Below are 27,094 nucleotides of genomic sequence, written 5' to 3'. Positions count from 1 at the left end.
AATATCCCGGAGAGGAAGATATCACGGGTTGCTATCGGGGACTCGATGAGCCCGTAGCTAATGCTGATTTGCAACGCATCTGCTTATGCCTCTTTTTCATTCAAGACCTTCTTTGTACCTGTCCTTTGTCTTACTACCCTTTAGCCACTCGACCTGAGGCGGCCCCAATCGTGTTCTTTGTCAACCCCTCCTCACCACGGTGTGTTGTCGCAGAATATCTGCCCGGCGGCTAGAGATGGCACCTTCTCTTTCCTCTACATATTCGAACCACCCTGTGTCGCAAGGATCGCCATCCGATAAGGAGAATCGTTCAAGTACAGCAGGGAACACCAAAAGAAACCAGCCGCAAACGATGGCACACGCCCGTAGAGCCAAGCGAGCTCGACTATCAGCAAGAGACTCTAATGTGCAAGCCACTCAGTCTCAAGTAGCGTCACAGGCGACACGGAATAGTGCCAATCAGTTTTACGATCCGGATCAAGACCACCGAGAAAGGCGACAAGTTCGTAAGGGCCTGAGAGATTTGACGCGGGACCTCAACGGTAAGGCTGGCTCTGGCTCTGTATCTTGCCGCCGAGTCTGACATAATTTATGGTAGACTCTAGGAATGAATATCTACAGGCTGGCAACCATGGCCTGCGTGACACCATCAAGAAAGCGAACGACATCTTCGAGAATGTCAAGCAGACGTCTGACGCAACCATCGATTCACGGCTGCTTGTTCAAGCGGCAGATCTGTCATACAAAAAGACGGCACAGTTGGTGCTGGGGGATGCTAGTGCAGGGATAGATGTGGATGAGTTTGTCTCTAAGTGTATCTCTTTCATGCGCCGGGCGCCTGCGGATTCCCAAGCTTCGATGCCTTCCAGCACCCAACGGCGGCGCACGGGTATCGGAAGGAGCCAGATGGACCCCAACGACAGCGACGAGGATCAGGGGGATGCGATGAACTGGGACTGGCTCGGGCGCGCTGCTTGTTTCTGCAGTAATGCCCGACCGTCAGTTCCTGGATTCCTACTGGGACCGCTTTCAGTACAAAAGCGCGTCCGGCAGCAACCTGTACGAAGAGCCCGTGAACGAATCGACCCAGCACGGGCCGTTGCACCGCAAGAACTGCAAGAAAAAGATCTGGACAGGCAAGAAACATCGAATTTGACGACTATGTGTGCCAGCATCAATCGACTTTTGGCTAGAACCCAAAACAACGGACAAGATGTGGTAGAGGCAGAATTGTCGCAGTTGCCGGATGACCCCGACGAAGATACGGTGCAAGAGGTGATGGCGAGGAACAATGTGGCCGATGATGGAGGTGTTCCTCTGTTCCAATTCTGCATTAACCCGCACTCTTTCGGACAAAGTGTGGAAAATCTATTCTACGTTAGCTTTTTGGTCCGGGACGGCTTGGTTGGAATCGCGGTGGATAGCCGGGGCATGCCCACTTTGCGTGAGTCCTGCTCAGTACCCTACATGATATGAGCATTTAATTGACCATTTTCAAACAGATTCGGCAAAGCCTCATGCGCCTAGTGAGGCCCAGAGAAAGGGCATTAAGAAGCGTCAGGCCATTTTCACACTCGACTTTGAGACCTGGCAAGAGTTGATCCAAGTCTATGACATCAAAGACTCCATCATTCCTCATCGGGAGGAAGAGACGCAAAATACAGCACAATCCTGGCAAGGCTAATTTCAGAGGACTAGATTGGGTTCGGAGAAGTGCGTTGTGTATTTTTTATATTCTGTGGGAATGCTTTGATTATGTGTCTGTGGATAACGTGATACCCATTTGGTGTGAACGGTGTTGGTATGAATTTTGAGCATGGATTTTGTCACGGCGTATGGGTGTCCTGAATGAACTAGATACAGAGTGTGGTCCACAACCAGTCTAGCATGGCAGAGCTTGTCCCCAAGGTTTTGCATCCAGCAGAGGGATAAACACTGGTCCCTGGAGGGTAACTAGTGCTGCTGGCCAAATCGTCATTGGTTCAAAGACAGCCAAGCTCCCAACTCTATCTCCAATTCAAACCCCACCCAAGCTGAGTACCTTACAATTGGCATGTGGTTGACAGCTTATGTGGAGATGCAAAAAGAGTTAATGGTCCGACTTTCCTCGAGGACTGGCAAGTTGGAGTTAGCTAAATACAATAGTAAATGATAATAGCTAGCACCTTCCGGAAATATTCACCAGGCACGTAACACCAGATTGTTCCTGCTGGTTGCGGGAACACAAGAGGACGGGCCCTGGGTGCCTTACGTCATAGGCTTTCCGTCCGAGTGAATTCCCCAGGCAGAGCTACTGCTCGTCCCCGATCGATCGCGACCTTATCTTCTTTTGTACACACTCTCACATCACTAGACTCTCGTGGTCTTTCACCTGTCCGCAGCTTGGTTTCACCAACACGCTGCTCCGCCGCACAACATTCATCATGGCGCCCCAGCTCTTCCCCGCCAATCCTTCAGAGGTCATGGTGATCCGCAATGTGACTTCCAACGTCATTACCTTAAGCTTGCCATTTGCGCGTTTCGGTCGGCTCAAGTTTGGTGGACGTGGTACACTTGGTTCGCACTTCATTCCCTTTTTTCTTACTCAGGCTCACACTTTCCCGGTGTCATTGTGATTCAAATTTAATGTGCGCATGTCTTGCTAATGGTATCTTACAACGTCGGTGAAAATAGTCAAAATGGAAACCGGTTCCGTCGCCGTCTTCTCTCCAGTTAATTTGACTCAAGAAGTGCGTGAAACCATTACCGGTCTCGGAGGCAACGTCAAATACATCGCAGCTCTGGATATGGAACATCATATTCACTTGACCGCCTGGAAGGAGGCATTCCCTGATGCTGCCATTATCGCTCCCGAAGGGCTCTGGGAAAAGCGCCAGTCCAACCCCAAAACCAAGGATTCCGCACCTTTCGAACATGTTTTCCGCAAGGACGCCAATGGAAAACAGAAGATCTCGGAAGAGTTTGACGCGGAATTCGAGACGGAATATGTGCATGGCCACCCTTCGCGCGAACTTGTCTTCTACCATCGCCCGTCCCGCTCGCTCATTGAGGCGGATCTTTTGTTCAACTTGCCTGCGAGGGAGCAGTACTCTAGAACTCAAGAGAGCGCCACGTCGGGTGTTTTTACCAAGATGGTCTCTCCATTGATGTCCGCCTCTTCACCTGCTACCTGGCAGAAGAGATTCGTCTGGTATGTCCTGTCCAGTGGAGATCGGCAGGCTTTCACCGAGTCCATCCGCAGAATCGACAAGTGGGATTTCAATCGCCTGATTCCTTGCCATGGGGATGTGGTTGAGAGCGGCGCGAAGGGGGTTTTCCGCACCGTCATGGAATGGTTTCTTGCTGATCGGAAGCACGTGTAGTACGACAGATGAATGGCCGGTCTAATTCGTTAATGTCTTACCTCCTGGATTCCCTTACTCGTTAATCTTTCGTCTCGTTTTCTTTCGAGGAACGCGAATTGAGATATCCTGCAAACGACAGCGTGCTGTCTCGTGGTGTTCTCTAACGCCATGCTTTCAATGTACCAATAGCCTAATATGAAAATAGCCATGAGAACAGCTGCGCTGTGACTCTGAATAAAAGCGGACATTGTGCGCTCTTTGGTGGACACTCCCTGTATTTATGTAGATCTTGTGCGCTCCCTTACATCGGATGAAAGTCAGCTACGGCAATGATTAGCGGCCATCAGGCAAAAATGCTAACACAGCATGTTACCAAGTCGATCAAAAAACTATATCGCTGGCCACTCAGCAAACGGGTGACACAGATGTTTCAACAAGAAAGATTCCTAATGTCCAAGTATGCTCATCGCATACTTCACCGCATACTAAACAGAAATTAGACGATATTTTTCATTGCTCTATACACAGAACTCCAAAGCCCCAAAGCCCCAAACACACCACACCGCACGGCACAAATCTATAACCACACCGGCGAAGACACATTTCTAGATATTTCCAGAATGCTGTTTAGCTCCTCAGCCGGAGTCCGTCCCATCCCACACTCGGTCGCCACCCCAAAATCAGACACGACTGACTTAGCCGTCTGTATTCTCCGGCGAGTGCCCTCCTCATCATGGGCATGCACGACCCCCAAATACAACTTGGTATCTTTGCCCATCTTCAACCGTTTCAGCGGCTCAAAATAAGCAACATCATCCCGATCCTTAGGCACAGGCATATGCACCCAATCAACCGGACGAGGCTGAATCCGCTCGAAGATATTTTTCGCTAACTCGACTAGAAGACTAAGATCCTCTGGCTCGACGAAATGCTTGTGACCTAGGTCCCCGTAACACAGGTGGAATCCAAGCGGGACTTCAGCCGGGATGAGAGCGATGTCGCTGACGCGTTGAATACGCTCTAGCACGCCCTCCATCACCGGCGAGAAATGCGGTTTGAAGAAGGGGTCTGGGAGCCGGCAACGCTCGTTCTCAAGCGCTGTGACTTCGAAGCAGACGTCCCATTGCAGGGCGAGGTCGTGGGCAGGGATGTTCTGGATGATGGATTGGACTGATTCGATCATGCGCTGCTCGTACAGGGGGTCTAGCTGCGCGTGGAGTTCTGCGCGTGTGTGGCCCTGTACGCAGTTCAGGGGTAGGGGGAGTGAGACTTGGAAGCGGACTCCCGGGGGGATGACTTCTTGCTCTAGTAGCTTCAGAAAGGTTTGGTAGGATTCGAGTGCGACCGTGTCGTATCGGGTTGGCTTGATGTCGTTCAGGGTGAATCCGGGATGGTTGGTGGGTAGGTCGGTTCCTCCGAGGAAGTGGTGGATGGCTTCCTTGGGGAAGCTGTCGACTTGCCACCGGATGTAGTTGTCGCGGATGCCGGTTTCGCCGTCGGGAATGGAGAAGAGTCGGTCTGGTAGTGCGGCGGGGATCTTGGTGAAGACTTCTTCGGTTGAAGAGAGGGGAATGCTACCTAGTAGGAGGACACCGGATGGTGAGGTGCTTTGGTGGCTTTCAGTGGACATGTTTATGGGGGTTGGGTTGGAATGGGATTGTTAGGATGTGCCAGAAACATAGATGGGGGTTTGAGGTGACAGAGAGAGTATGGACGCAGCGCGGGGTGACAGTAGAAATAAGTAGACAGAGTGACAGATAGCCTCTGTTCCTGCCATTGTGCCAACTACGCGTTCGTGCGACAATTGTCTCTCACTAACATGCTGGGATTGTTGTTAGTGTAGGCGATTCTTTGATGTGATGAAGGGGAATCGCCCCCAAGTATCCACTTGTAGTGGGGATTAGACAAGGCCCGAACCATGATCCAAGCGGCGCTGACAGGCACCGACAGGTGCACGTCGACGATCGTTATGGCCATTGGATGGACAGTAATGGCTGGATTGAAAACATCCCGGCCTAGCAGCTCAGCCGTAAAGTCTTTCCAGTCTGGAGGCTGTGCTCGCTTGGGGCGATTGGACACTAATGCCGGGATGCGGCGGGTTTTGTCTCTATCCTCTTGCGGCTATGCTTTCCGTCAATGGCAGTTAGTATATGCTCTAGCTCCCTCTCCCCCAGCCGGAAGCCCGCGACCGATTTTCCTCCATGTTAACATTCCCTCTATCCATTCTTTGTCGCTATGTCCAGCAGCATGACGCCCTCAGAAGATTTCCTTTCTGCAGGCGCATGCCATTGATGACTTGAGCCCGAATGAAATAGCTGCCGATATCGGTCTGCTCTTTGCGTTAGCTGCGGTCCTGGTCCGAGTGTTGTCCAGATATTGCTCGCTATCTCCATTTGGATGGTATGTTTGCTAACATCAGGGTCACTCTTTTCAAAGCCAGATATTTGCGGACCAGCCGTATGTTATGTCGGTTTGAACTCTGGGATATCACACCTTGAATTATACACCGTCTCGAAAGAACTACCACAAGATAGCATCCGTCTCACACACGACATCACCCATAAGACCTAGCCATCCGCATTAAAAATCGAGTCTGTGAGGAGCTGAGTAGTAGAACTGACATTGTCGGAGCATTCTGCTGATATTCTCAATATTGTCGTTGTTGGTGATCGTTGTTGCCAAAAGCGGGTCGAGAGCGTCGGGTCCAGGTCACTCTGCAGTCAGCAGTTAAAATCTGGCTAGTATTAACCTCAAATAAGGGCCAGGCAGGTCAATTCGGCCATCGGTCCATCATAATCAAGACTTGAAAGACAGTCCTTGTAGAAAAGTAGGCTTTATCTTCGCTCGCAGAAGACGAGCGAGACCCTGAGGTAGTGGTCTTTTTTTATAGCCAGATATTTCAGAATGCCTTGATTACGTTGTCATCCATATAGTCCTCTCAAGAGGTGGTAGGCGACTGGGCCGATTTAGGGGCAGTTTGCACGTATTCAGTTTTTGGAATCTTTCAGAATAGGAGTGGCCTGCAGCGGCCATGTAAATCTGATCTATAGCAATAGCATAGATCATGTGATCCCAGAGGGTACAGGCAGCACACGCGTTCGGAAAAGTCTACCTAGATATCATGGTTCTCCAAGAGATTCTAGTAGAGCTGCCAGATCTTTGAGGTGCATCATAGAGTGCGCGAATTTTGGAAGGTTTCCAATAGAATGAGCTGATAAACGAAAGTATATAGTTTGCAGATTGTATATAAGCGTTACCATATATTTATTAGCTTCAGCTCGGATAGATTGATCGTAATGAAGAAATGTGCCAGCTGGGTACGCACAAATGGACTGTCCTTTTCTAGATAGTTAGTCCAAGGGCGTGCTGTGACATGTGACACAGCCAACGCCCGTGGAAAGAATCTCCGGTGTTGCGCCCCTTTTGGTTGCCGTAAGCTTAAGGTTTCCACGCGCTAAACTCTAGAACTTCGGGGTCTGTCCGATTTATAGGCTCACCCCTGGTTGGTGAAATTCGGAGGATATTACCAATAAAAGAAGCCTAGAACAGTGTTAAGTTCTCTGTCATCAGATTTTGTTGCCAACACGTACTTCGTAGACTACCCTACGGAGTTCTTTAGTAGCAAGTACTGGATAGATCAGGCAACACCCACCACTAATGAGAAGGGTCCGACTACCGGCCAGGCTTTGGAATCCCGACTGCTGTCACTCAAGACGATCGGAATGTGAAGAAATGACGTAGGTGTGTTACTAATTATGAGGGCAGCTTAGTTATAGTAACAAGATATCACCGAGTATCTGCAAATTAATGGCTTCTACTACGTCGTGCCCACTGGTTCCTGTACAACAACAACAACAACAACAACCTTTACTGGCAGCGCCACATTAAAACTACGTGTTCTAGGCTGCCACGCATCTCCCCTGACGTCACAGCCACTACCACTGTTTACGGTTTTGGTTGTTTCTTTTTCGCATGTTGATTTTTCAGCTGTTTTACCCTCCCCCTTTTTTTTCCCCCATTTCCCTTCCATGGGTGACCGATCAGATTATTAAGTCCTGGGTCATCCGGTCGGATAGATGAGCAGTTGGATGGACCGACTCCAGCGAGTACTCCATCCACAGGGCGGGATAAACATGGGTCACTCACACCCACTAGGAGAAAAGAAGGGACTGGCAACGATCCCCTAAACCGGAGGGGGTAAAGTCGGGGCGCTATTGAAGTTAGCGGGTGGATGTGCGGTGGAGAGGAACAATAGCCTAGTGATGGGGACCAGTGGATAGCAATAGGTACGATTCTCCAGCAGCATTTTCTTCAAGCGAGTGGTTCAGCCTTAAAGCAGGTCGCTCTGCAGATTATACGATGAAATGTATAAAAGGTGGCTGAGTGATTCTATATGTGGCACTTCTTTGATGGTTGCCTACAGGTTGGACCATAGGATGATAGCTTGGTACCTATAGCTGGGGACTCGGCGCAAACACAGCCCATCGTAGCATTGTGACGCTCTCACCCGATCAAAAAGGACCACTGATTAATTTAGTTTCTTCACACCGAATTGAAAAGAAGGAAAAATTTACTTTATGCTTTGTAGAAACTTCCCACCCTATCCCCATCCACTTCTTGCCAGCGGGTCGATCAGTTACCCAGCCTGGTTGAGGAGAATGTTGCGCACTGAACGTTGGGCAGGACGCAAGATTGTGGGCTGGCCAATCGTAGTCTCAAAAGCGATGTCATGTCACTGGGAGACCCGGTGATCAGAACAGACTAGAATTACCAGAAAGGAGTCGATGAGCAAGGGAAATTGATTTTCCCCCTCGTCTTTCTTGGTGTTCCCTCGCCCAGCAAAATTCGTGTTGCGGATCATCGGCTCCTCTGAGAAGCTTGCTTGATCGTCATTTCGATTATTTAAATCACACCTCCACCTCATCTTCTTTTCTCTAGTCGCTTCTTGCTGGTTATCCTACCGATTTACTTCTCGTTCCTACTTCAGTGACGCTAGCTATCTACTTCGTGCTTACTCCAATAGCTACTACATCACACTATTGGCGACCCTGCATTTGCATCGACTCCACATCACCTAATCGCCAACATGCCTGTTATCTCCCGCCTAATCTCCATTGTCTTTCGCGTTGCGCAAATTGTTTGCGGTGCGGTATGTATTTCAATATGATTAATAAAAAATTATTCTGCTCTCTATTTCACACGCTAACATAGTTATCAATTTCTATAGGTCGTCGCTGGTATCATCGGTCACTACCTTGCCCAATACAGCGGTGACGCATGGCCTGAGGCCCGCTGGATCTACACCGAAGTTGTCGCCGGGTTATCAATCCTCCTGGGCCTGATATGGCTCATACCATTTTCCTCTGGATTCTTTTCCTGGCCATGTACGTCGTCACATGTCCCTTCTTTATTCCTCCGCAATTGCTGACTCGTTCCTTTTCCCGCAGTTGACGTCATCATCTCCCTTGCGTGGTTTGCCGCATTTGGTATCCTTGTCAACGCCATTCACAAGTTCAGCTGCGGCAGTATCTGGCACTGGGGGGGTCTCTACCGCAACAATACTTGCAGTCGCTGGAAGGCTGCTGAAGCATTCAGTTTCATCTCGGCTATTGTCTGGCTTGCTTCGGCGCTGGTGGTATGTTTTGTTACACCCCCTGCTGGCTATTGATGCATACTGACGATCGTGATACAGGGTCTTTGGTTCACTTTCCGTGTCAGGAAGGATAGCACTGCTCCTACCTAGTAAGCCAAATTATGACCGTCATTGTGAGAAATTCGATACTAACAATGTCGCATCAGTGGTCGCCGTCGCTTCTTCGGCCGTTCTGCCGTCTGAACATGGAAAAATCTCAGCGCTAAATAGTTGGTCCATTTCACTATGGACAACGAATACCCCATCTAACGGAGACTTGGAAATGCCGCGCATGTGCTTTGCGCCACGCAAATTTCTCGACTCCAACGCTCTTTTCACGTGAAACGTTGATTAATGCTTCTAATACATGATTACCGCCGACACTAGTACTAATATTGCTCGAGATTTTGCTTCTATATATGGTGGAGGCTCTGAGGAGATGAGATGAGATGATATCATGATTTTGCTTTGCTTATACCCACCTATAGCTGTTTGAGCTGGTTGCTTTTAGAGGTACTGAGGCGTCCATTCGTTACTATACCCCAGGAGCTGAGTCTGAGTGCCAAGCGAGACATCTGATATCGAGCATGCGCACTTGGATAACTTACTTCAATATACTATATCATAATATCAGAACTGAAACAGTTGAATTATATACCAATTTACTGAACTCCCCATCTAATATCTGCGCTATGTTTCTTCTTATGGAAACGGCGATCATGTGAAGATCATACATGCATGTGTCAGGTGATCAAGGTAACAGCATCCTTACAGACTCGTTCCTGGCCGCCCCTTCCCTCTCATCGTCACGAATCGAAGAGGGTCATGATCTATTCGAGCTTTTTCTGATACAGTTCCTACCAACAGCACCAAGTCTGCAGATCTCTCCGGCGATTGAGCTGAGATACTAGTACTATGGCGCAGTTTAAGATATCAGCATCCACCGCCCCCGCCTGTATGATATATCAGACCAACTCATATAAAGACAAGGAAGAACTTACCACCACATCCTGAGCTCCCCCCTCCTCCCCCTCCCCCTCCACCACATCCTCCAGCGCCACCACCACCGCACCCTGCAGAAGCACCACAAGCAGACGCATTCCCACAAGAGACACAGTTCCCAGCCGCGATAGAAGAGCCGCACGTCCCGGAAATACAATTCCCTTGCCCACTAAGCGATCCGTCCGTACAGTGAGGATCGTCATGGAACAGCTGTTCAAGTCCATCTACAAGTTTCTCGATGCCATCGAAGAAATTCGAAATGGCGTCGACGGTCTTATCATCATTCTCATGGTTGACCTCATCTTCGGATGACAACATGCTTATCTCGTCCTGAGAAACAACTGTGTCCGTAGTCGGACTGGTTGGCAAGACAAGAGAGTTGACCGCTGCGAGGGCAGATTCAAGCGCCCTGGATGAACGGGAATGCTTTTGAGCCCGCCTGAGGGACTTTCTGTAAGCTTCTAGAAGCTGCAAAGCTTTGGTTTCTCTCATGATTCGGTTGACCTCACTATTCTGAAGGCGGACAGCACTGTGAATAGAGATGTGCGGCCCACTGTCAGACTTAGAGGCTTGATCATGCTGTCTGTGCAACTCATCAACGGCTTTGCGGGCATCGGAAAGCCACAATAATGATGAGCGGAAGTGACCGTAGAGATCGGGATAGCGGATCGCCTCGCAGAACCAACAGACGCATTCGCTGTAGATCCCCCCATCGGTAACCTCACGGTATGTTTTGCAAGTCCATTCGAATCCATTGGTTAGTTTTAGCTCATCAACCTTGTCATTGTGGTCGATGAACTGCATTGGCCTATTGGTTAAACGCACGCTATAGTTGTAATATTGTCTGGGAGAAAGTTGGTGTGTGTGCCATGCCAAATCCACATCTAGTGTCGGCACGGCCATTTCTTTGGGGTTATCAGCCATGATCCCGAAGAAGACACTGTACTTTCTGATCATTCGGTTTATGGTGGCGTGGAGAGTCGGTGACCTAAGCCAGTTGATACGGTCCATTTGTTGAATGAACTTGCCCTGTCTGATGACAGCGCCGAGCAAGTCCAAGGAGAATGGGCTAGAGTTATCCCAGTATCGAGAGATCATCCGACGGATGCATATCTTCTCAACCCGAGTGGGCTGAACCTTTGAGAAATGTGACTCGTGTGCCATCTGCAGGACTCTGCGTTCTTGGACTCTTTTCTTGAGATAATCGCGCACAGCGGCGATACTGTGGCATTTATTGAACTTGGGATCGGTAAATTCCAGTATGTCGTCTGCTACAACTCGGATAAGTTGGCTTGGATATAGGAATGCTGCTTCTTTCCAGCTCATGGACACTGGAAATGGGACACCACGTAAGTTGTAGAAGCACCCGGGCATAGGCCGACTCTGTTCCCGCACTGACCGCACATCTTGACGCCACTTGGCCAGCTTCAGCCGGTCATGGTTAATAAGGTAATCACAATTGTGGCAGACAGCACGGAAGCCCTTGTCAGCTAAGCCTGTGCAGTTGTCAAAAGGAAGGTTGACGTCTGTCACGTCTTCGCCCGCTGTCCAGCTGACGATGACCTCGGTGCCGCAGTTCGGACATTGAACAATGGTAGTGAGCGATCAAGAAGGTTGTCCCAACTAGAACCGACCTGAGACTCGAAATACCGGGACGCTTCCTCAGTTGCCGTGTAATCAAAAGTTGTGCCATCGATTTGCTCGTCAAGAAGCTCCCAAGGGAAACCTGCACCCCAAACACACATCTTGCCGTACCGGATACAGTCTTCGAGATACTTGCGTGGATTCAGCATATGCGAGTGCCACACCATAAGAACATCTATCCCACGTCTTGTTTCAGCAAGCAGTGTGTCAGTTTGAGATCAGAATCACTCACCCAGGGGTGGAAGGATATCTTGGTGCCACTCCACTATTTTCTCAGGCTTGACGACATTGGCATAAGCATTTCTGCGAATTTCTGCCATTTTGGGAAGCGGTTCCGGGCTTGGGAGACAACGGAACCACCAATTTTTGTATCGTTTCACAGCCCGTGCGACATATACAGCCCAGCGCTTCTCCTTAACCAAGGCATGGTATTTGTCTTGAGCATCGCCCTCTTGATGTCCGTCTGTGTCGTGAAGCCCGAAAAGCCCGTCATTGTTGCTAACTACATCTCGCAATTCAGCAAACGCTGAGAGAAGCTTGAGATGAATGACACACTGCTTCTGGGTGACATATTTTGGCTCTGAAGAGGGCGATGTTGACACATCACTCAATAGGAAAGAAGTCATGCTTGAAGAAACGCTTCCATGCTTCTCAGTCGTTATGAAGTGAAGATCCTCCGATTTGCTCATATCGACGTTCGGTGACTGAATATATACCTCATCTGTGTAGAGAGCAAGGCTGCGAGAGGCATCCTAGACGAGGCTGTGAGGCTGGGTCGTGCTCACCCGTGGTCAGGTGGCTAATGGCTGCGGTCATCCACCATGGTAACACGGTCAATTTGGCAAGTTCGTATTTGCGCAATTGTTCCGTGAAATATGATTTAAGCTGACTAAAAGGCATATCCACTGAAAGTCATGGTGTGAGGAAGGCAACAGAAAGGCAACAAATTAGAAGAAGCGTGATGGTCAGGCTATGCCACAGAACCATTCAGTGTTCTGTAGCTCCCTTTCTCATGTATGAAGAAACTCTATCTTGCCAAGCTAACAAACAACAAGGCTAGCCATGTCCGGTAAATTCGATGCGATTAACACATATACATCATTCAATGCATCGGTTGCAAGGCTACGATAAGATAGTGTAAGGAGCAAACTTCTACTGCCATGGCTTTTATAGCGATTGCTTCCAGCATCTGGCAAGGTATAATACTGACCAGCTATACAGGTCTCTCTCTTTTTATTGACAGGGGCAACCCGATATGCGCTTCTCCAATGATTGCGCTTGATAGGGAAGAATGGAAGCCAGCGAGGCTGCAGACTGTTTTCGGGGGAGGGACATCCTGGCATACTTGAGTGGCACCGACGATTTCTTAATGACGGCTTTTAGCCAGTTATCGTTGCACCGGTATAGCTCTTCAAAAACCATACTCTTGGAAAGGGTTCTATACTAAATGTGTTGGTTTTGCCTAATCCAGTCCATGATGACTAACTGGCGAGCTTCCGAAGCAACCGTTCATTCTTGATTTTGGATTGAGTTCTCCCGCGGTTCTTCCTCACAATATCGACGGAGCAACAATGCGCCCGGAGCACCCTTCGAGAAGCAGGTCAAGATCTCCATCGTCCTCCTTTGGAAAGACATCCCAAGACTACCCATTGGCCGTCTTTGATCCGAATGAGAATGACTCCGAAAGCAGTCAGTTCATAACGGTTGGGCGGGAAAGTTCCGACTCCGCCCGGCCCGACCGGCGAGAGACCACGAATGAACCATTATTGCCAACTTCAACCCACCATCCCCGACGCATAGCGCCGGAGCCATTTTCATGTACACTTTCTGGGATCCGCGCGTGGGTTAAAGGCCCGCCATACCCACACCGGTATCAGATCACCCCATGGTTGCAGCGCTGGCAGACGGCACCAGGCCGCCTTGTGGAGCGTTATTTTCCGAGCACCCGTGCCAAAGTTTGGCTATTGCTCGGATGCATATGCACCTGGGGTGTCATATTTCTGTCCATCCTGCATTCCTCTGTAGCTGGCCAGCAGGTATCCGGATACGGTGTGCCTGTTAAGCTATCATGTCACGCTAGACTATGGTATGTCGCTTGCTCGTGGTTCTAGGATGTTCTTAAACTCATCTCTATACAGGTCAAACTCGACCGACTGCGGTCTGAATGGTGACTCCTGTCGCCCCTTTGACAATGGGGCGTTTGCTTTTCGCTGTCCTGCAAGTTGTGCAGATGCGATGCTGCTAGAGCCGTACTTTGTAGGCCCGCAAGAGTACAATTATCGTCCTCTTGTTATCGGGGGAACTACAGATGGTGATAATACTGATGCCATCTACCGCGGAGATTCAGCCATCTGTCCTGCAGCACTACACGCTGGTCTAATAGACAGTCAGAAAGGTGGCTGTGGCGTCTTGCGACGAACAGGTGAAAGAAATAAGTTTCCGTCAGTGACAAGGAACGGGATCGAGAGCATTGGATACGCCTCATACTTTCCACTCTCCTTTACCTTTGGCGAAGAATCGTCCGAAACAAGCTGTCAGGACCTACGTTGGCCACTCTTCGCCTTTTCAGTCGTAGTCACGACGTTACTATCCCTGTTCATCACATCTCCCGCAGCATTTTACGCCTCCATCTACTTCATCGTCTACTTCCAGGTCGCTCTGTCCTCCGACCCGCCCTATTCCCCAGACTACTATGAAGTCGTATCCACAGCGCTAGGCCGCTTCCTGCCCTGCGCCTTCGTCGGCTTTGCGATGTACTACTTCTGTGTCCGCAAAACCCTGACAGATCTCACCGCACACTGGGACAAGACTGTCCTCTGGCTGGGAAGCTGCTGGGTCGGCGCCCTCAACACCGACACATTCGACAAGATTCCCATCTCACGCCTCACACCACATGACATCCAACAACAACCGGGCGCCATTCCCGCCTTGATCATCATCATCGGCCTTCTCGTCGCCATTGTCCTCACCCAAGCCATCGCTTTCCGCAGAGAAGGCCGCATGCCAAAAATGCTTCTTCTTTACGGAATCATGGTCTGCGGCGTGATCGCCCTGATGCTTGTTCCGCACATGAACCTCCGCATCCATCACTACGTCCTTAGTCTCCTCTTCTTACCCGGAACAACGCTCCAAACACGCCCGAGTCTACTCTACCAAGGCCTCCTTATAGGACTGTTCATCAACGGTATTGCGCGCTGGGGCTTCGACAGCATACTCCAGACATCTGCGGCATTGCTGGACGGCGCGCAGCTGGGCAGCGTCCTGCCTGTCATTGGTGCTCCCGCTATTTTGTCTAGTCAGAACATCATGTTCAATTTCAATGATGTAGATAAGGATGCAGATGGTATTAGCGTGCTCGTTAATGATGTTGAACGATTCAGGGCGTTCAAATCTGATGATGAGATGTTGGAGTCGTTCAATTGGACACGCCATTTGGATGGTGAGCCGGAGTATTTCCGGTTCGGGTATATCAAGGTCAACGCGTTGGGTGGTATTTGGTATGAGGATTTTACGAGGCCGGGGACTTGGGAGAGTGAGGGGGATTGGGTTCCTCCTGATGCTGATTCTGGTAATGATTCTGCGCTTGCCTCATAGTCTACGGCACGATTACCTAGTTGGGTAATGATTGGGCGAATATATTGGCAGAATAGGTATATATAGATTTTGAATAGTAAATTGCAGTATAGACGATTGGATAATGTGAATGCGCATTTTATGCACAGACTTACTCAGCATGCGGTGCAGAGCAATCTGGATAAATCAGGATCACGTGCTCTCCGCGTCGAGCACAAAACCACGCGCAATTTCGCGAAGCAACACACCACATGTGTAATATGTTAGAAGATGAGCCGCTCGACGCGACTCTGCCTATTCATAGCTGGTTTCTATGAACTTCTATGGATAGCGCTTTTCTAATCTCAATGACGATAAACCACACACAAAGAGCTTTCTCATGACACCCTTTAATGATTGATATCAGGCAGTGGACTTCATCCTTCGGGAGACCGAATGGAAGAAGACATCTGACCCAAGCGTGGATGATTGAGACTGAACAGAGATCTAAGAGATTACCAAGCTGCACATTTCTTTCTCAACATGCCCTTTTCATTCTATATTCATGGCAGGAAATTATCCTTAATGTTCGGGGATAGCCTTGCTTTGCTCAACTCACTTTTTTTTCCATATTATACTAACCCCTTTCACTTCTTCTTTTCTTGATATCGATGATATTTCCCCTTATTTCCAGCACTAACAATTTCTCTGATATATTTGCAAGAACCTACCACATTGTCCCCTCTGCTTGTTCCCATGATGCCACCGCCAATGATGACAAAGAAATCTAGCACTTTACTCCGAGACACACACATTGCTCCGTCTGTTTCTTATGAAGATAACGATGTCGAGCATGGTCAATGAGGAGTGATTTTATACGGTAGTTTTCAATCTGATGGCTATCTCATCCCTCACATTTCTCCTTTCTTGCTTTATGTTCCCCTATTTGCATATCAGACTAATGCTGGGATTGCTCATACTTTATGTTAGTTATATATCTATTTCTACTAACTACAAACTACGAGATGCAGTGAAATTGCTATTATCCATTAATGACATGGATACTACATTATATTCCATTGAACATGTTAACGTGCATACATACCATACAGCTAATTACACAACACATAGGATAGGATATTGGAATCAATGATATGGACAAGAGATGGACGAAATAAATATAAAAGCAGAAGCAGCAACAGACAGCCCAGTGACGAACTCATATGAAATCAAAAGCCAAATTTGCATGGTATCCGGCAATTTGACGAGTGCATTCTTGCATAAGTCATTACTATTATCTGCCTGGAAACCGGTGAGAACCTGAGAGCTAATCTGAGGGCTGTCTGCTGCTTTTGCTTTTTCTAGTTTAGTCGGAGGGGGTGTGTGTGGTTTTGTGATATGCTGTTGGTTGTTGATATAGTATCTGGCCTTTTCATTAGACTTATATTGTATTACATACTATAGAGACCGTTGATACTGGGTTAGATCTGTATTGATGGATGGCTGAAATTCTACCTAGTGTATGGAATATGGTCTATAACTTTTATTAATTATGTACATCTCAAACTCATCTATCCCACAAAACACTACAACCAAATCTATAATACAGCCACCTCACAGCGCCGCCGGCAAAATGGTATAATTCGCCGTAATATTCATCGCCGCGGCAAACATACACCGATAATCCCCACAAAAAGCATGAAAAACAATCTTACTGCCATCAATCGACGCCGTAGCACCCCCAGGAGACTTCAATCCGAAGTCCCCAGTTCGAAACAAAGGTCTCTCGGCCCTCGTATACGGCCCCTTTAACGACGTCGACCACGCATATTTAACACTGTACTTCGAAGAGGTATAGCAATGCGAGGAGAAGAACAGATAGTAGATGCCCCGATCAGTGCGGATAATATCCGGAGCTTCGACTAACGGTCCGTCGACTTTCTCATTAGTTAGGATTTCGACGGGGTCACCGACGGGAGTGACGCCGTCGTCGTTGAGTTGTTGCAGCATGATGGGCGTCGACACGATGGGTTTCTTGCCGTTGTTGCAGTCTCCGCCGTGGCCGACGCTGTTGCCGTCGACTTTGTAGACGACGTAGAGGGTCCCGTTGACGTCTTTGAATGGAGCGGGGTCGATGGCGCCGCCGTGGTCGCGCGGACAGGCGAGGGTGCTGTTGTGCGGGATGTAGGGTCCTAAGGGACTTGTGCTGTTGGAGACGGCGGCGCCGACGCAGTGGTGGCGGAGCCAGTCTTTGAGTTCGCCGGAGTAGTAGAGGACGAAGCGGCCGTCTTTCTGTAAGATATTTTTAGTTGGATATGTAATTATTGAAAGAGGATGTGGGGTTACTCACGCGTTGAATCACATCCGGAGCGTACTGATTCATATTCGTTTCCCAGCTACTCATTGCCGGCATGACATCGTACCCTTGCAGCCAGGTCCAGCTGCTGAAGTTCCGTGAGGTTGATACCGGGACGTGAGGAACATCGGGGTTATCTGGTGTAGCGACTGTAGCGTATGCATACCACGTGCTGTTCACCTGGATTAGCCCCGGGTCGGGGAAATCATGCACGACGCGGACTGGACGATTGGCGCTGTTGTAGTAGCTGGGATCGTCGTCGTGGGCATCGTCCACCAGGAGAACTACTGGGACGGTTATCACCACCACGATTATGGCTACGCTTAGAGCTATCAGGGTGATGAGCCATGTTATTTTCCTTCGCGTCCAGATCATGGGGTTTTTTGAGCCGCCTGGGGGTGTGTCCGCTGAGGGCGGCTTGGTGGGTGTTATAGTACTACCACTCTGGCCCTCATTCTCAGCAGTATCTGTGGATGGGGTGGATTGTGTCCAATTTTTGGTGGTGCTGCTGCTGTTCAGCAGTGATGGGAGGCCTTTCATGGTATCCACCTGGGTGAGAGTGTACTTGCTGGGATGTTGCCATCCGCGCACGCGAACCAGGGAATGTTTTGGGTCTGGAGGGTGGCATTTACTACCTTACTGTGTTTAGTGGTTTAGGGGGAGAAGGTAGCTGGGCCAATGAGGTGAGCCATTGGTGGAAAATAAGTAGAGGTTTTGAGGTCAGCGATAACGGGTCATGGCAAACAGATGATAGGAACGATGGTGAGGAAAGTTTGGAGTCAAGCACGCAAGTCATTGTGAAACAGGCCGAGCGAGACTTGACCTGTCTGACCATACCTATAATGTGAGTGGACGGGACGATCAGCCACTGCCAACAGCGTCGGAAATGTCAGATTCCTGTTCGCCATTCTGAGAGATCCAGATCCGCTCGATCCCTGCTTACCTCAGCGGCTAGGTCAACATTCTTCTATTCCTGGGTTATCAGTAATGGATTTGGTGGTGTCGCAGAGCAGGGAAGAGTAGTACAGCCTCATCGTATGCTTGACAATGAGCGACTCAATGTATGCATTCTGGTTGAGTCTACAATTAGGTGCACACTCTAGCTCGTGATGCTTCTATTGATAGTGATCAGTACCTTGGATTCATCCAAGCCACCTACAACCACAGCTCGTTTCCGTGTTCCTTGGCTGAGAAACCTGTTGTAAGGTTTCATCTGCGGGAGAGTTCACGACTCGGTTCAGGCACTGTAACATTCAACGTGGGAATTGTTTTTCAAGGTTTCAGGAACCCATCCAAGGTCCGGAGATGCGCTTATCCCTATCTGGTATGTAGCGGGCCTGGGAGACCGCAAAGAGCCATTCAACGCCTGGGGAGGTTCCACGTGTTGCACGTGACCGTAGAGAAGAAAGGGGGATCGGGACTGTCCTCAACACAACCAGGAGCTTTCAAGTAAACCTATGGAGTACCACAAAATAAGTCACACCCGTAGAGTGGTGAAAGATTTGTGTATGTCTTGCTGCGGAAAGTCCTGGTGTTCAGTTGTCAAACTTGACAGTGTTATTAAAACCACAAAGAGTATAGCGTGACTGCAGATCAGCTACTGTGATAAGTTTGTAGTATGCTGCTAAGTTGACATGGCCAGTGGCTGGTGGTGGAGGAGATATCGAGCCAATGATAGCTGCAGTGGTTGTTGCTTGGCCTGACCCGCGCCCTGTAAGTGGACGAGCCATGCAGGTCAAGCAATGTAGGTGGCTTTCACCTGTCACTATCACGCAGAGATGGTCATTCCAACACTCCGTACAAGTTCATCTACTAAGCGCCGGAGCCAAGAAGTCGGGGGTGCAGCAGTCGGCCCAGCGTATGACGCGGCTTCACCAGGCTGACGCAGTGTCCACCCTTCAGGCTACGTAAACCACCTCTTCTTGGGATGGGCTGAGCGGGTGTGTGCCCCTCAGCTTAACTCCGATGTGAATGGGGACACGATTCGTAGTAGAGATTGATGCGAAAGCATGAACCCTTTCACCCAAAAAGGGTCGCCTGGAGATAAAAGTAACCTTATTGCAGCAGGGACTGCTCAGAGATCTAGACCGCGTAGTGGACCGGGCACAGTTTCTAAAATCGTTGCGATCACGGCGACATTTGGCTGCAAACGGCCAACCACCACCAACCCGATTTGTGGGGAAAACGAAGGCGATACCACCTCGGATGTGAAGTTTATCGGCAACACAACCATCATCCCGCATCTCATGTTGAGACAAACCATCCTGCCAAGGGAACTGCGAACCAAGCACTTCAGACGAGTAAGCATTTAATCAATCTGACAAGGCTTAGACGATCATCTCCTGTTGCGGATGCAGACGAACGAGGGTGTGTGGATGCCAACGTCGTATGCCATCCAGCAATTTTTAGCGACGCGTTTGACTGGGTCGGAACTTATAATGCAGAACTGCAACCCCTGGTTTTTAATTTGATCACAAAAGAGAATTGTATTCTTCTTCTGGTGGTGTACTTAGTGTCCTGGAAATATTCTCCTGCAGACTGTGGAATAACGACCACATTCTAGACGGCAGAGAGTGGAATGGTCGAATGCTTATCAGCCGAAGTGCCCGCCGTTTCTGACGCCACCAAACGACTTACTCTTTCGCCGTCGTCACTCGGCTCCACTGCTGCTGCTTAGCCTTAAGCTCAACAACCTTTTTCTTCGCCGGCTCCTCACTCCTCCTCTTCCAGCACCAGCTGGCCTCTGTCTGCTCTGCTGCTCTTGCCTTGATTTGCTTCTAGCCTCCTAGCAATTCCTTCAACCGGCAAGACAGCTGTGCTATACCTACCAATCAATTGCGGTTCTTTTGTTTACGGCGCCTACCGACCCCCGACCACAGCGACCGCGCGGCCCCGGAGTCTTGACGCTTTTCTTACGAAACACCCCTAAAACCTTGCAGTGGCACGATCGCACAAAACAGCTAGCTATGCGAAATTGCTGACACTACTTCTGGCGAAACGGCTTTTGACACGATATACATATCGATCTTGCGTTTATCGTTGCCTGGCGTTGATCTGCTTTGATCGTCGGCGGAGTTGCGGAGAAGACCGGCTGCGGTTCTACATAACTTAGCTGTCTGCCAGCTCATTGCGCCTGTGTGACTATCCACCTAATTAGCGATCTTCTCATATCTCCATAGCGATGCTCACCTTTCGGAAGTCGCTACTAGCGGCTGCGCTTCTGATTACCTTCATCGTCTACCTCCGATCGTCGCATCCCGCCTCTTCCCTCCCGTCCCCAGAGACCGCCTCCGCCGGACACCTATACAATCAGGATTACGACGGCCATGCAGACAATGATCGAAAAGGTGGAACGAGGGACACCGTACAACAGCTGCCGCTGACCCCGCCACCGAGCGCCCCCTTGCGCGAGCGCTTGCGCTACCATTTTCCGTACGATCTGGAAGCCAAGTTTCCTGCATTCATCTGGCAGACGTGGAAATATGCGCCCTCCTCGATGTTCTTCAGCGAAAGCCTTCGTGATCCCGAGTCCAGCTGGTCCGAGCTGCATCCCGGATTTGTCCACGAGGTCGTTCCCGATGATACCCAACGCCATCTGATCAAATACCTGTACGGTGCTGTTCCGGATGTGTTCGAGGCCTACGATGCTATGCCGTTGCCCGTCTTGAAGGCCGACTTTTTCCGATACTTGATCCTGCTCGCGCGGGGTGGAATTTACAGCGATATTGATACTACGGCGTTGAAGCCGGCGTCTGACTGGCTGCCAGCAGAGTTGGATCTGGCCACAGTTGGAGCGGTGGTGGGCATTGAGGCGGATCCTGACCGCCCCGACTGGCATGACTGGTATGCGCGCAGAATCCAGTTCTGCCAATGGACCATCCAAGCCAAGCCCGGGCACCCCATCATGCGCGATATTGTCTCTTACATCACGGAGGAGACATTGCGGATGAAGAAGGCGGGTATTCTAAAGACTGGCAAGATGGATAAGACTGTCATGGAGTACACTGGCCCCGGCGCTTGGACGGATGCCGTTTTCCGGTATTTCAACGATCCTGACTATTTCAACATTGAGCCCGGCTCGACGTTGAACATCACATATGAGGACTTCACCGGGCAGGAAGGATATAAGAAGGTGGGAGACGTGGTGGTCTTGCCCATCACCAGCTTCAGCCCGGGAGTGCACCAAATGGGTGCTGGGGATGTCGATGATCCCATGGCATTCGTGAAACATCACTTTGAAGGTATGACACCTCCTTTGTCTATGGCTTGACTTGAAGCTAACATGCCAACCAGGAACTTGGAAGGATGACCCATCTCTATAAGATGTCATCAAAAATCGCTTTACACCAATCTACACTTCGACTCATCAATCCAGCTGGCTCCGCCAGTAGGACACTGAATGTCTCTACCCATACAACACGTGTCATCACACAATGAATATGACCACATACCCTCAGTGGCATATCATCCGATGCTTGCACATTGCCGGTTGACACGAGCAAGAAGCTCTCATGACCGCCCGTTCGGCAACCTCGCAGCATCTACCCACCAGTCTCCGTCCTCGACCTAATGCCCTTGCTCACCCAAGCTAGCCATGTCACGTATACGAAATGCTGGCTTCACTACCGAGTAAGCTATTGCTTGTGCTCTAAGTCACGGCTCTTAGCTTATCTCTCTCATGACAAGCACGTCCGAGCTTCAGCTCGATCGATACTATGCTTGTCAATGGCTCCCGTCTTTTTCTTCTCTGTGTTCATATATCTGCGTTATATTTTTTTAGTGTCTTGCTCCAAAATCTTTAGAATTTGATACCCGCAGGCTGGGAACACGAATGAGAACAGCGATGCATCATGATCACCTTGGACATATCCTCCACCTAATTTAGAAATGTCTTTGTATCCTCGACAGGGCCTTGCTGCGCATACTTAACTTAGGCTGGTAGAGAAGTAGTCAAATAAGATTCATGATAGATAAGTCCTGTCACGGCAGATCACGCACTTTCTATAATGATGTAGCTACCAGAAAGGTTGATGATAAGCAAAATAACAATCACCAAAACAGAAACCGACACCGACTGTCCATTATATATCCGAACAAAACCTCACCAAACACTCCTCCTTATACGCCTTCAACTGCTCCATCTTCAACCTCTTAAATAACTCCAGCTCCACTCTTGCCTCCTCATCAAGCTCCTCAATACCAGTACCAGCAGAATGTAAAGTATCCCAATAAACAACATCAACATCAAAGCTCTTCCTCGCCGCATAATCGAACCAAAACCGACCGGCACTCCACGAATCGCGCATCCTGGCAGAAAGGGCCAGATGACCGGGCCGCTTGTACTCAACCTCGTGCTCCACCCTCGCCAGAGCACGCAAGAACTGTTCCATTCTGGGCTCATACAGTTCGAGAAACTCGTCCAATGCACAACGCTCAAGTCACACTTCCGGTCCAGAAAGTAATAGCCACCAGGGCGGATCATAGCTGAACGCCGCCGGCATGGCGTTGGTGAATTCGAAGTCCAGAACGGCGGAGATGCGGTGGGTGTCTGGGTCTATGAGCATATTGGAAGGTCGCATGTCGTCGCAGAAGAGTATGAATGGTTCGTTTTCTGTTGGGTAGTACTTTGTGATGAGTTGTTTGAAGCGATGGCGGGCGATGAATCGGTCTTGAGCGATGTCGGGATTATCGGCGATGTTGCGCTGAGTGTGAAGATGGGTCAGATGCTCGTTTGCAAGGGAGGCGAGGTATTCGCTGGAGCGGTCAAAGGGCGCGTTTGGCCATTTGTCAACAGGGTAGCCGGAGACAGTGACTAGCTCGTTCATGTTGTATGTTAGGGGCCGGTTGGGGACGTGCCATGTGTTGGATGTGTTGTCTTTCGAGATAGCTCCGATTTTGGGGAATGTCAGGTGGGAGAGTTGGAGTAGGTAGCGGGCGATTTGATAGTAGATGTTGTCTAAGAGTGTGTTGTCAATTTTCGGGTTTAGGTACAAGTCTTCTTCATCCGGCTGTTTCAAGATGGTTGATAGGAGGGTTCCGGTGACATAGTCCATGATGATGAATGGGCCAAGGTTATGTGGACTATCGGCGGTTAAGCCCCAGCTGTGAATACGGGGGATCGGGATATCGGTGTGTTGGCGGAGGTATTCCATGAATTGAACTTCATTCGTAACCTTTTCATCTCGGTACGCTATAGCAGTGTGTCCCGGCTTGGGGAACCGAATAATGGTGTCCGGTCGTCCATCGCTGAAGGTGTAGCGGAAGCTGAAGTTGAAGGAGCCTTTGAGAAATTCAACATATGTTCCGGTTCCCCCTCCTCGGCGCGTAGCGACAAATGTTGCTAGTTCGGCTCGTGCGTCGAAAAGACTGTCTAACCATTTCCTGCATTCATCATCACCATTCGTTTCTTCAAGCTCGTCGAAGTAGGTCTTGAGTGGGGATGTCTTTTGTTGAGGCATTGGAGGGGTGGGATGCGGGCTAGATACGCGTGGTGGTAGTGACAGATGTTTGGTCAGGCCAGAGCGTACAGTCGGATAGAATATGGAAGATACAAGAAAGATAAGTTGGATGGAGAAGGAATTTGAAGGAGGTGAGGCAACCGTGTAAGACGACGGGGACATGCATTGAGGGTTAGACTAAAACTGCAGCCGCAATGACAGTCCCTGGAGTCCTCCGCATATGCTTGTGATTCGTCCCAAATCTCTCACCATTACGCACAGGACACTGGCAGCATACTACGCGAACTTCTTGCTCAAGCGGAGAACAGCAAGACGAGATAGATACTGCGAGGGCTTGTATCTATATGCCTGACTTAGAGGTCTAGATGTGACTGATTTTTCGCTTGACCAAGAAATTGAAGCCGACACTATTGGCTAGGAGATGCTATTCAACTTCATAGCGGAAATTGCTTCGTATTTTTTGCACCAACCGCAGACACTCGCGCCTCTTTTTAGCTGTGACCAACAGCCACGCTATGAAATGAACCTCACTCGACTTTGGCCCAACCAGTCTATCTCCCTTCTTCTTGATTGTTGCGTACAGCGGCACATGTGGCTCCAATTCGGGGTGCTGGCGCAGGAGCTCCGCAGTAGCATCTTCGGTTTTCATGATCCCAGAAACGTCTTCCTGGAGGACTAGTATCGAGAGGTTGGAGCGAGGCCCATCAGAAAATGGGTGGCATAAAGCCCTGTATCGAAGCTCATCATTGACGGAAAAGAGCATTTGCTGGGCGAAATAATCCACCCCATAGACCAAGTTGACGCCAACAGTCTCTAGATACCCTGCTGGGCGAGCGTTGATTTCGAGGAGGTACACGCGCACACTCCTTCCACTACTTGAATCAGTATCTCTGCGGTGATACAGGTCCTCAAACCCGTTGTCATCTTTTCGAAACTCATGACTCGAATACTGCAACCGCGCTTCGCAATGAAATGTACCGGTTGAGAATCCCTGACGAAGGATACTCTGGTGCAAGGTATCCCGGATGGCCTTCAATTCATGCAATGGAAGTGCGGAAGGGATATGAACCATAGTCTCAACAAAGTTATGGCTTTGCTGAGAGTCCCTATCGCCTGGGCTCGGGAAGTCATCACTAATCTCGCAGAAGATCACTTCGCCATTCAGCAATACGAAGTTGGCATCGACTTCTGGGCCATCGATATATGGCTCAATAACGGCGTCACTCCGCTGCTGCGGACTTAATGCGTGACACTCGCAAGCTTTCTCGACAGCCTTAAATAACTCAACTTCCGTGGACACTTTTGTGACAGCCTGACTTCCCCATCCCAGGCAAGGCTTGACGATGAGAGGATACGCCACCTCGGTAGACCGAAGTACTTTCGACAGTTCATCCGTCCCAAAGACCCGGAAAGCCCCGTGCGTGTCTGGCTCCATCATGCGAGTTTGATACTTATCTCCGGCCAGCACATAAGCCGACGATGGGGAGGTAGGATATCCAAGGATTTCACACGCCCGAGCCACTCCGATTAAGCGACTATCGCTCACTGTCATTATGCCATCAATGGGCTTGTCGTAGCTGCGGACAGCCGTGACGATCCTATCCACAAACCCCTCATCCACATCGATGTTTGTGGCAATGAATCCCTCTCGGAGATGGGCGTACGGCCCATGGTCATCCTCCAGCCAGTGGCCAGGCTTGTCAATGATTACTAGAGTGATCCCCAAGGCTACTGCCGCCTCGTACATGCGTCGACTGGCATCCGCGTCTTTGCGCCCTTCCACCCAGGCAAGGCGTTTCCGGGCAATTGGTGTGGGGACTACCCATGGGTATGAGATACGGTTGCATAATGCCTCTTCGACACTATCTAGCGTGTCGTGGAGATCGGTGACAGAGCTAGTGTCAAGTAGGATGGCACCGACGGTTATAGACAGGAGTGCACTCAGATCATGCGCCGTTCCAGCTATCGGTGCTCGTGGAGTTGTGACTTTTTGTAATGGACGCAAGAATCCTACTACCCAGGAAACATGCTTCATCCCATCCAAGCGCTGCTGTAAGAAATCAGACCGCACGAGATAGCCATCTTCCCGGGATAAGACAAATTTCATAATGACCGGGAACGTATCATCAACGCCTTTCTTGCATTTCTTGATAACCTCGACGATGAAGCTGGTGATTCCTGGTGCCAGATTCCGTGGAGTATTGAGCTCTTTGTCATCATTCTGTTCATCGTCATAGCACACTGCTGACTCAACACCATTGATGCCTTCGGTCCGGGTAATCAAGGTGTTTCTAGGATAAAGCACGACGTTGAGAGACTCGTGTCTCTGACCATCAAAACCCTTAACAGGGTCGGCCTTACTCCAATCACATTTAAAATGATCTGATATAGCAGTGCATGATTAGAGACAGGTCGGTGTAGAAAACACAAGTTGGGCGAACTTACCGGTACTACACTCTGTAGTGACAGCTACGGTACAGGTATAGGCCATTCTGAGAGAGCGGGCAAGATAGGGTCTCGACGAGACTTGGGTGTGGGGAGAAGATGAGTCCGGTAGATGAGAGCCAGTAGGCCTTCAAGGGCTTCAAATACCGCATGAGAAGTCGGAATACTCCTCAATTTTATGCAGGAGAATTCCTCGATCGAGTGAGGCGGTTTCAGCCTAATATGGGGTGAAGCTCAGGTTAGGCTCGGATTCGGAGTCGGAGTCGGCATACAGTATGGTCTTACTCAATTACTATTGGTTGTGTAAAGATAGTCGTAGAATGTAAGTATTGTGAAGGTGCTTGATAGCGATATACTTTTAGTGGGCATTGTACTCTGTACTCTGTACCTTTCATAAATTTAGTCTTTATTAGTATTGAGCATAGTAGTAAGAGGTTACAGCTTGAATGAGTACCTGAAAAGCCTAGGTCAATAACTTGAAGTTTGATGGTAGTCATTTGTAAATAAACATATCTTTTTCAAGCAATTATACAATGGCAGGAAGTCCGTATATTTAAATCCCAGACAGAACTCATACTCTTTTGCTATTACTTGTGGTCGAACGTCATGTATAAAAGGAGTAGGTAGCCATGCAAGGCTCATTATCTAAAGTCGTATTTTC

General features: G+C 49.5%; 11 protein-coding genes across 11 annotated transcripts; 5 read left to right on the top strand and 6 right to left on the bottom strand.

The window, feature by feature from the left end:
* Nucleotides 1-235: 235 nt before the first annotated feature.
* AtWU_07733 (non-structural maintenance of chromosomes element 4 family protein) lies at nucleotides 236-1,684 on the top strand (the record flags this gene model as incomplete). Its single annotated transcript, XM_035502842.1, has 3 exons — nucleotides 236-542; nucleotides 599-1,444; nucleotides 1,503-1,684. 3 exons carry the CDS (start codon nucleotides 236-238, stop codon nucleotides 1,682-1,684), a joined length of 1,335 nt encoding a protein of 444 aa, XP_035358735.1.
* Nucleotides 1,685-2,423: 739 nt separating this feature from the next.
* Nucleotides 2,424-3,362, top strand: AtWU_07732 (uncharacterized protein; the record flags this gene model as incomplete). The annotated part of the gene is made up of 2 exons (XM_035502841.1): nucleotides 2,424-2,556; nucleotides 2,674-3,362. The coding sequence occupies 2 exons, from the start codon at nucleotides 2,424-2,426 to the stop codon at nucleotides 3,360-3,362; spliced, it is 822 nt and encodes a 273-aa protein (XP_035358734.1).
* A 559-nt stretch (nucleotides 3,363-3,921) lies between these two features.
* Nucleotides 3,922-4,974, bottom strand: AtWU_07731 (membrane-associating domain family protein; the record flags this gene model as incomplete). The annotated part of the gene is made up of 1 exon (XM_035502840.1): nucleotides 3,922-4,974. The coding sequence occupies one exon, from the start codon at nucleotides 4,972-4,974 to the stop codon at nucleotides 3,922-3,924; it is 1,053 nt and encodes a 350-aa protein (XP_035358733.1).
* A 3,456-nt stretch (nucleotides 4,975-8,430) lies between these two features.
* AtWU_07730 (MARVEL domain-containing protein) lies at nucleotides 8,431-9,180 on the top strand (the record flags this gene model as incomplete). Its single annotated transcript, XM_035502839.1, has 5 exons — nucleotides 8,431-8,493; nucleotides 8,572-8,728; nucleotides 8,792-8,979; nucleotides 9,037-9,086; nucleotides 9,144-9,180. 5 exons carry the CDS (start codon nucleotides 8,431-8,433, stop codon nucleotides 9,178-9,180), a joined length of 495 nt encoding a protein of 164 aa, XP_035358732.1.
* A 729-nt stretch (nucleotides 9,181-9,909) lies between these two features.
* AtWU_07729 (glycine-rich domain-containing protein 1) lies at nucleotides 9,910-12,311 on the bottom strand (the record flags this gene model as incomplete). The annotated part of the gene is made up of 4 exons (XM_035502838.1): nucleotides 9,910-9,929; nucleotides 9,978-11,541; nucleotides 11,613-11,797; nucleotides 11,855-12,311. The coding sequence occupies 4 exons, from the start codon at nucleotides 12,309-12,311 to the stop codon at nucleotides 9,910-9,912; spliced, it is 2,226 nt and encodes a 741-aa protein (XP_035358731.1).
* An 882-nt stretch (nucleotides 12,312-13,193) lies between these two features.
* Nucleotides 13,194-15,216, top strand: AtWU_07728 (LCCL domain protein; the record flags this gene model as incomplete). Its single annotated transcript, XM_035502837.1, has 2 exons — nucleotides 13,194-13,708; nucleotides 13,761-15,216. The coding sequence occupies 2 exons, from the start codon at nucleotides 13,194-13,196 to the stop codon at nucleotides 15,214-15,216; spliced, it is 1,971 nt and encodes a 656-aa protein (XP_035358730.1).
* Nucleotides 15,217-16,788: 1,572 nt separating this feature from the next.
* On the bottom strand, nucleotides 16,789-18,070 carry AtWU_07727 (glycoside hydrolase family 43 protein; the record flags this gene model as incomplete). Its single annotated transcript, XM_035502836.1, has 2 exons — nucleotides 16,789-17,466; nucleotides 17,525-18,070. The coding sequence occupies 2 exons, from the start codon at nucleotides 18,068-18,070 to the stop codon at nucleotides 16,789-16,791; spliced, it is 1,224 nt and encodes a 407-aa protein (XP_035358729.1).
* A 2,641-nt stretch (nucleotides 18,071-20,711) lies between these two features.
* Nucleotides 20,712-21,852, top strand: AtWU_07726 (glycosyltransferase family 32 protein; the record flags this gene model as incomplete). The annotated part of the gene is made up of 2 exons (XM_035502835.1): nucleotides 20,712-21,771; nucleotides 21,824-21,852. The coding sequence occupies 2 exons, from the start codon at nucleotides 20,712-20,714 to the stop codon at nucleotides 21,850-21,852; spliced, it is 1,089 nt and encodes a 362-aa protein (XP_035358728.1).
* Nucleotides 21,853-22,611: 759 nt separating this feature from the next.
* AtWU_07725 (phosphotransferase enzyme family protein-like protein) lies at nucleotides 22,612-22,920 on the bottom strand (the record flags this gene model as incomplete). Its single annotated transcript, XM_035502834.1, has 1 exon — nucleotides 22,612-22,920. The coding sequence occupies one exon, from the start codon at nucleotides 22,918-22,920 to the stop codon at nucleotides 22,612-22,614; it is 309 nt and encodes a 102-aa protein (XP_035358727.1).
* A 48-nt stretch (nucleotides 22,921-22,968) lies between these two features.
* On the bottom strand, nucleotides 22,969-23,988 carry AtWU_07724 (phosphotransferase family protein; the record flags this gene model as incomplete). Its single annotated transcript, XM_035502833.1, has 1 exon — nucleotides 22,969-23,988. One exon carries the CDS (start codon nucleotides 23,986-23,988, stop codon nucleotides 22,969-22,971), a length of 1,020 nt encoding a protein of 339 aa, XP_035358726.1.
* Nucleotides 23,989-24,412: 424 nt separating this feature from the next.
* On the bottom strand, nucleotides 24,413-26,479 carry AtWU_07723 (glutathione synthetase ATP-binding domain-like protein; the record flags this gene model as incomplete). The annotated part of the gene is made up of 2 exons (XM_035502832.1): nucleotides 24,413-26,370; nucleotides 26,434-26,479. The coding sequence occupies 2 exons, from the start codon at nucleotides 26,477-26,479 to the stop codon at nucleotides 24,413-24,415; spliced, it is 2,004 nt and encodes a 667-aa protein (XP_035358725.1).
* Nucleotides 26,480-27,094: the final 615 nt, after the last annotated feature.

Source organism: Aspergillus tubingensis (genome assembly GCF_013340325.1).
Source record: "Aspergillus tubingensis WU-2223L DNA, scaffold_8, whole genome shotgun sequence".
Taxonomy (NCBI): Eukaryota; Fungi; Ascomycota; class Eurotiomycetes; order Eurotiales; family Aspergillaceae; genus Aspergillus; species Aspergillus tubingensis.
The sequence above is the reverse complement of the archived record's forward strand: the minus strand, read 5'-3'. Positions and strand labels throughout refer to the sequence as shown.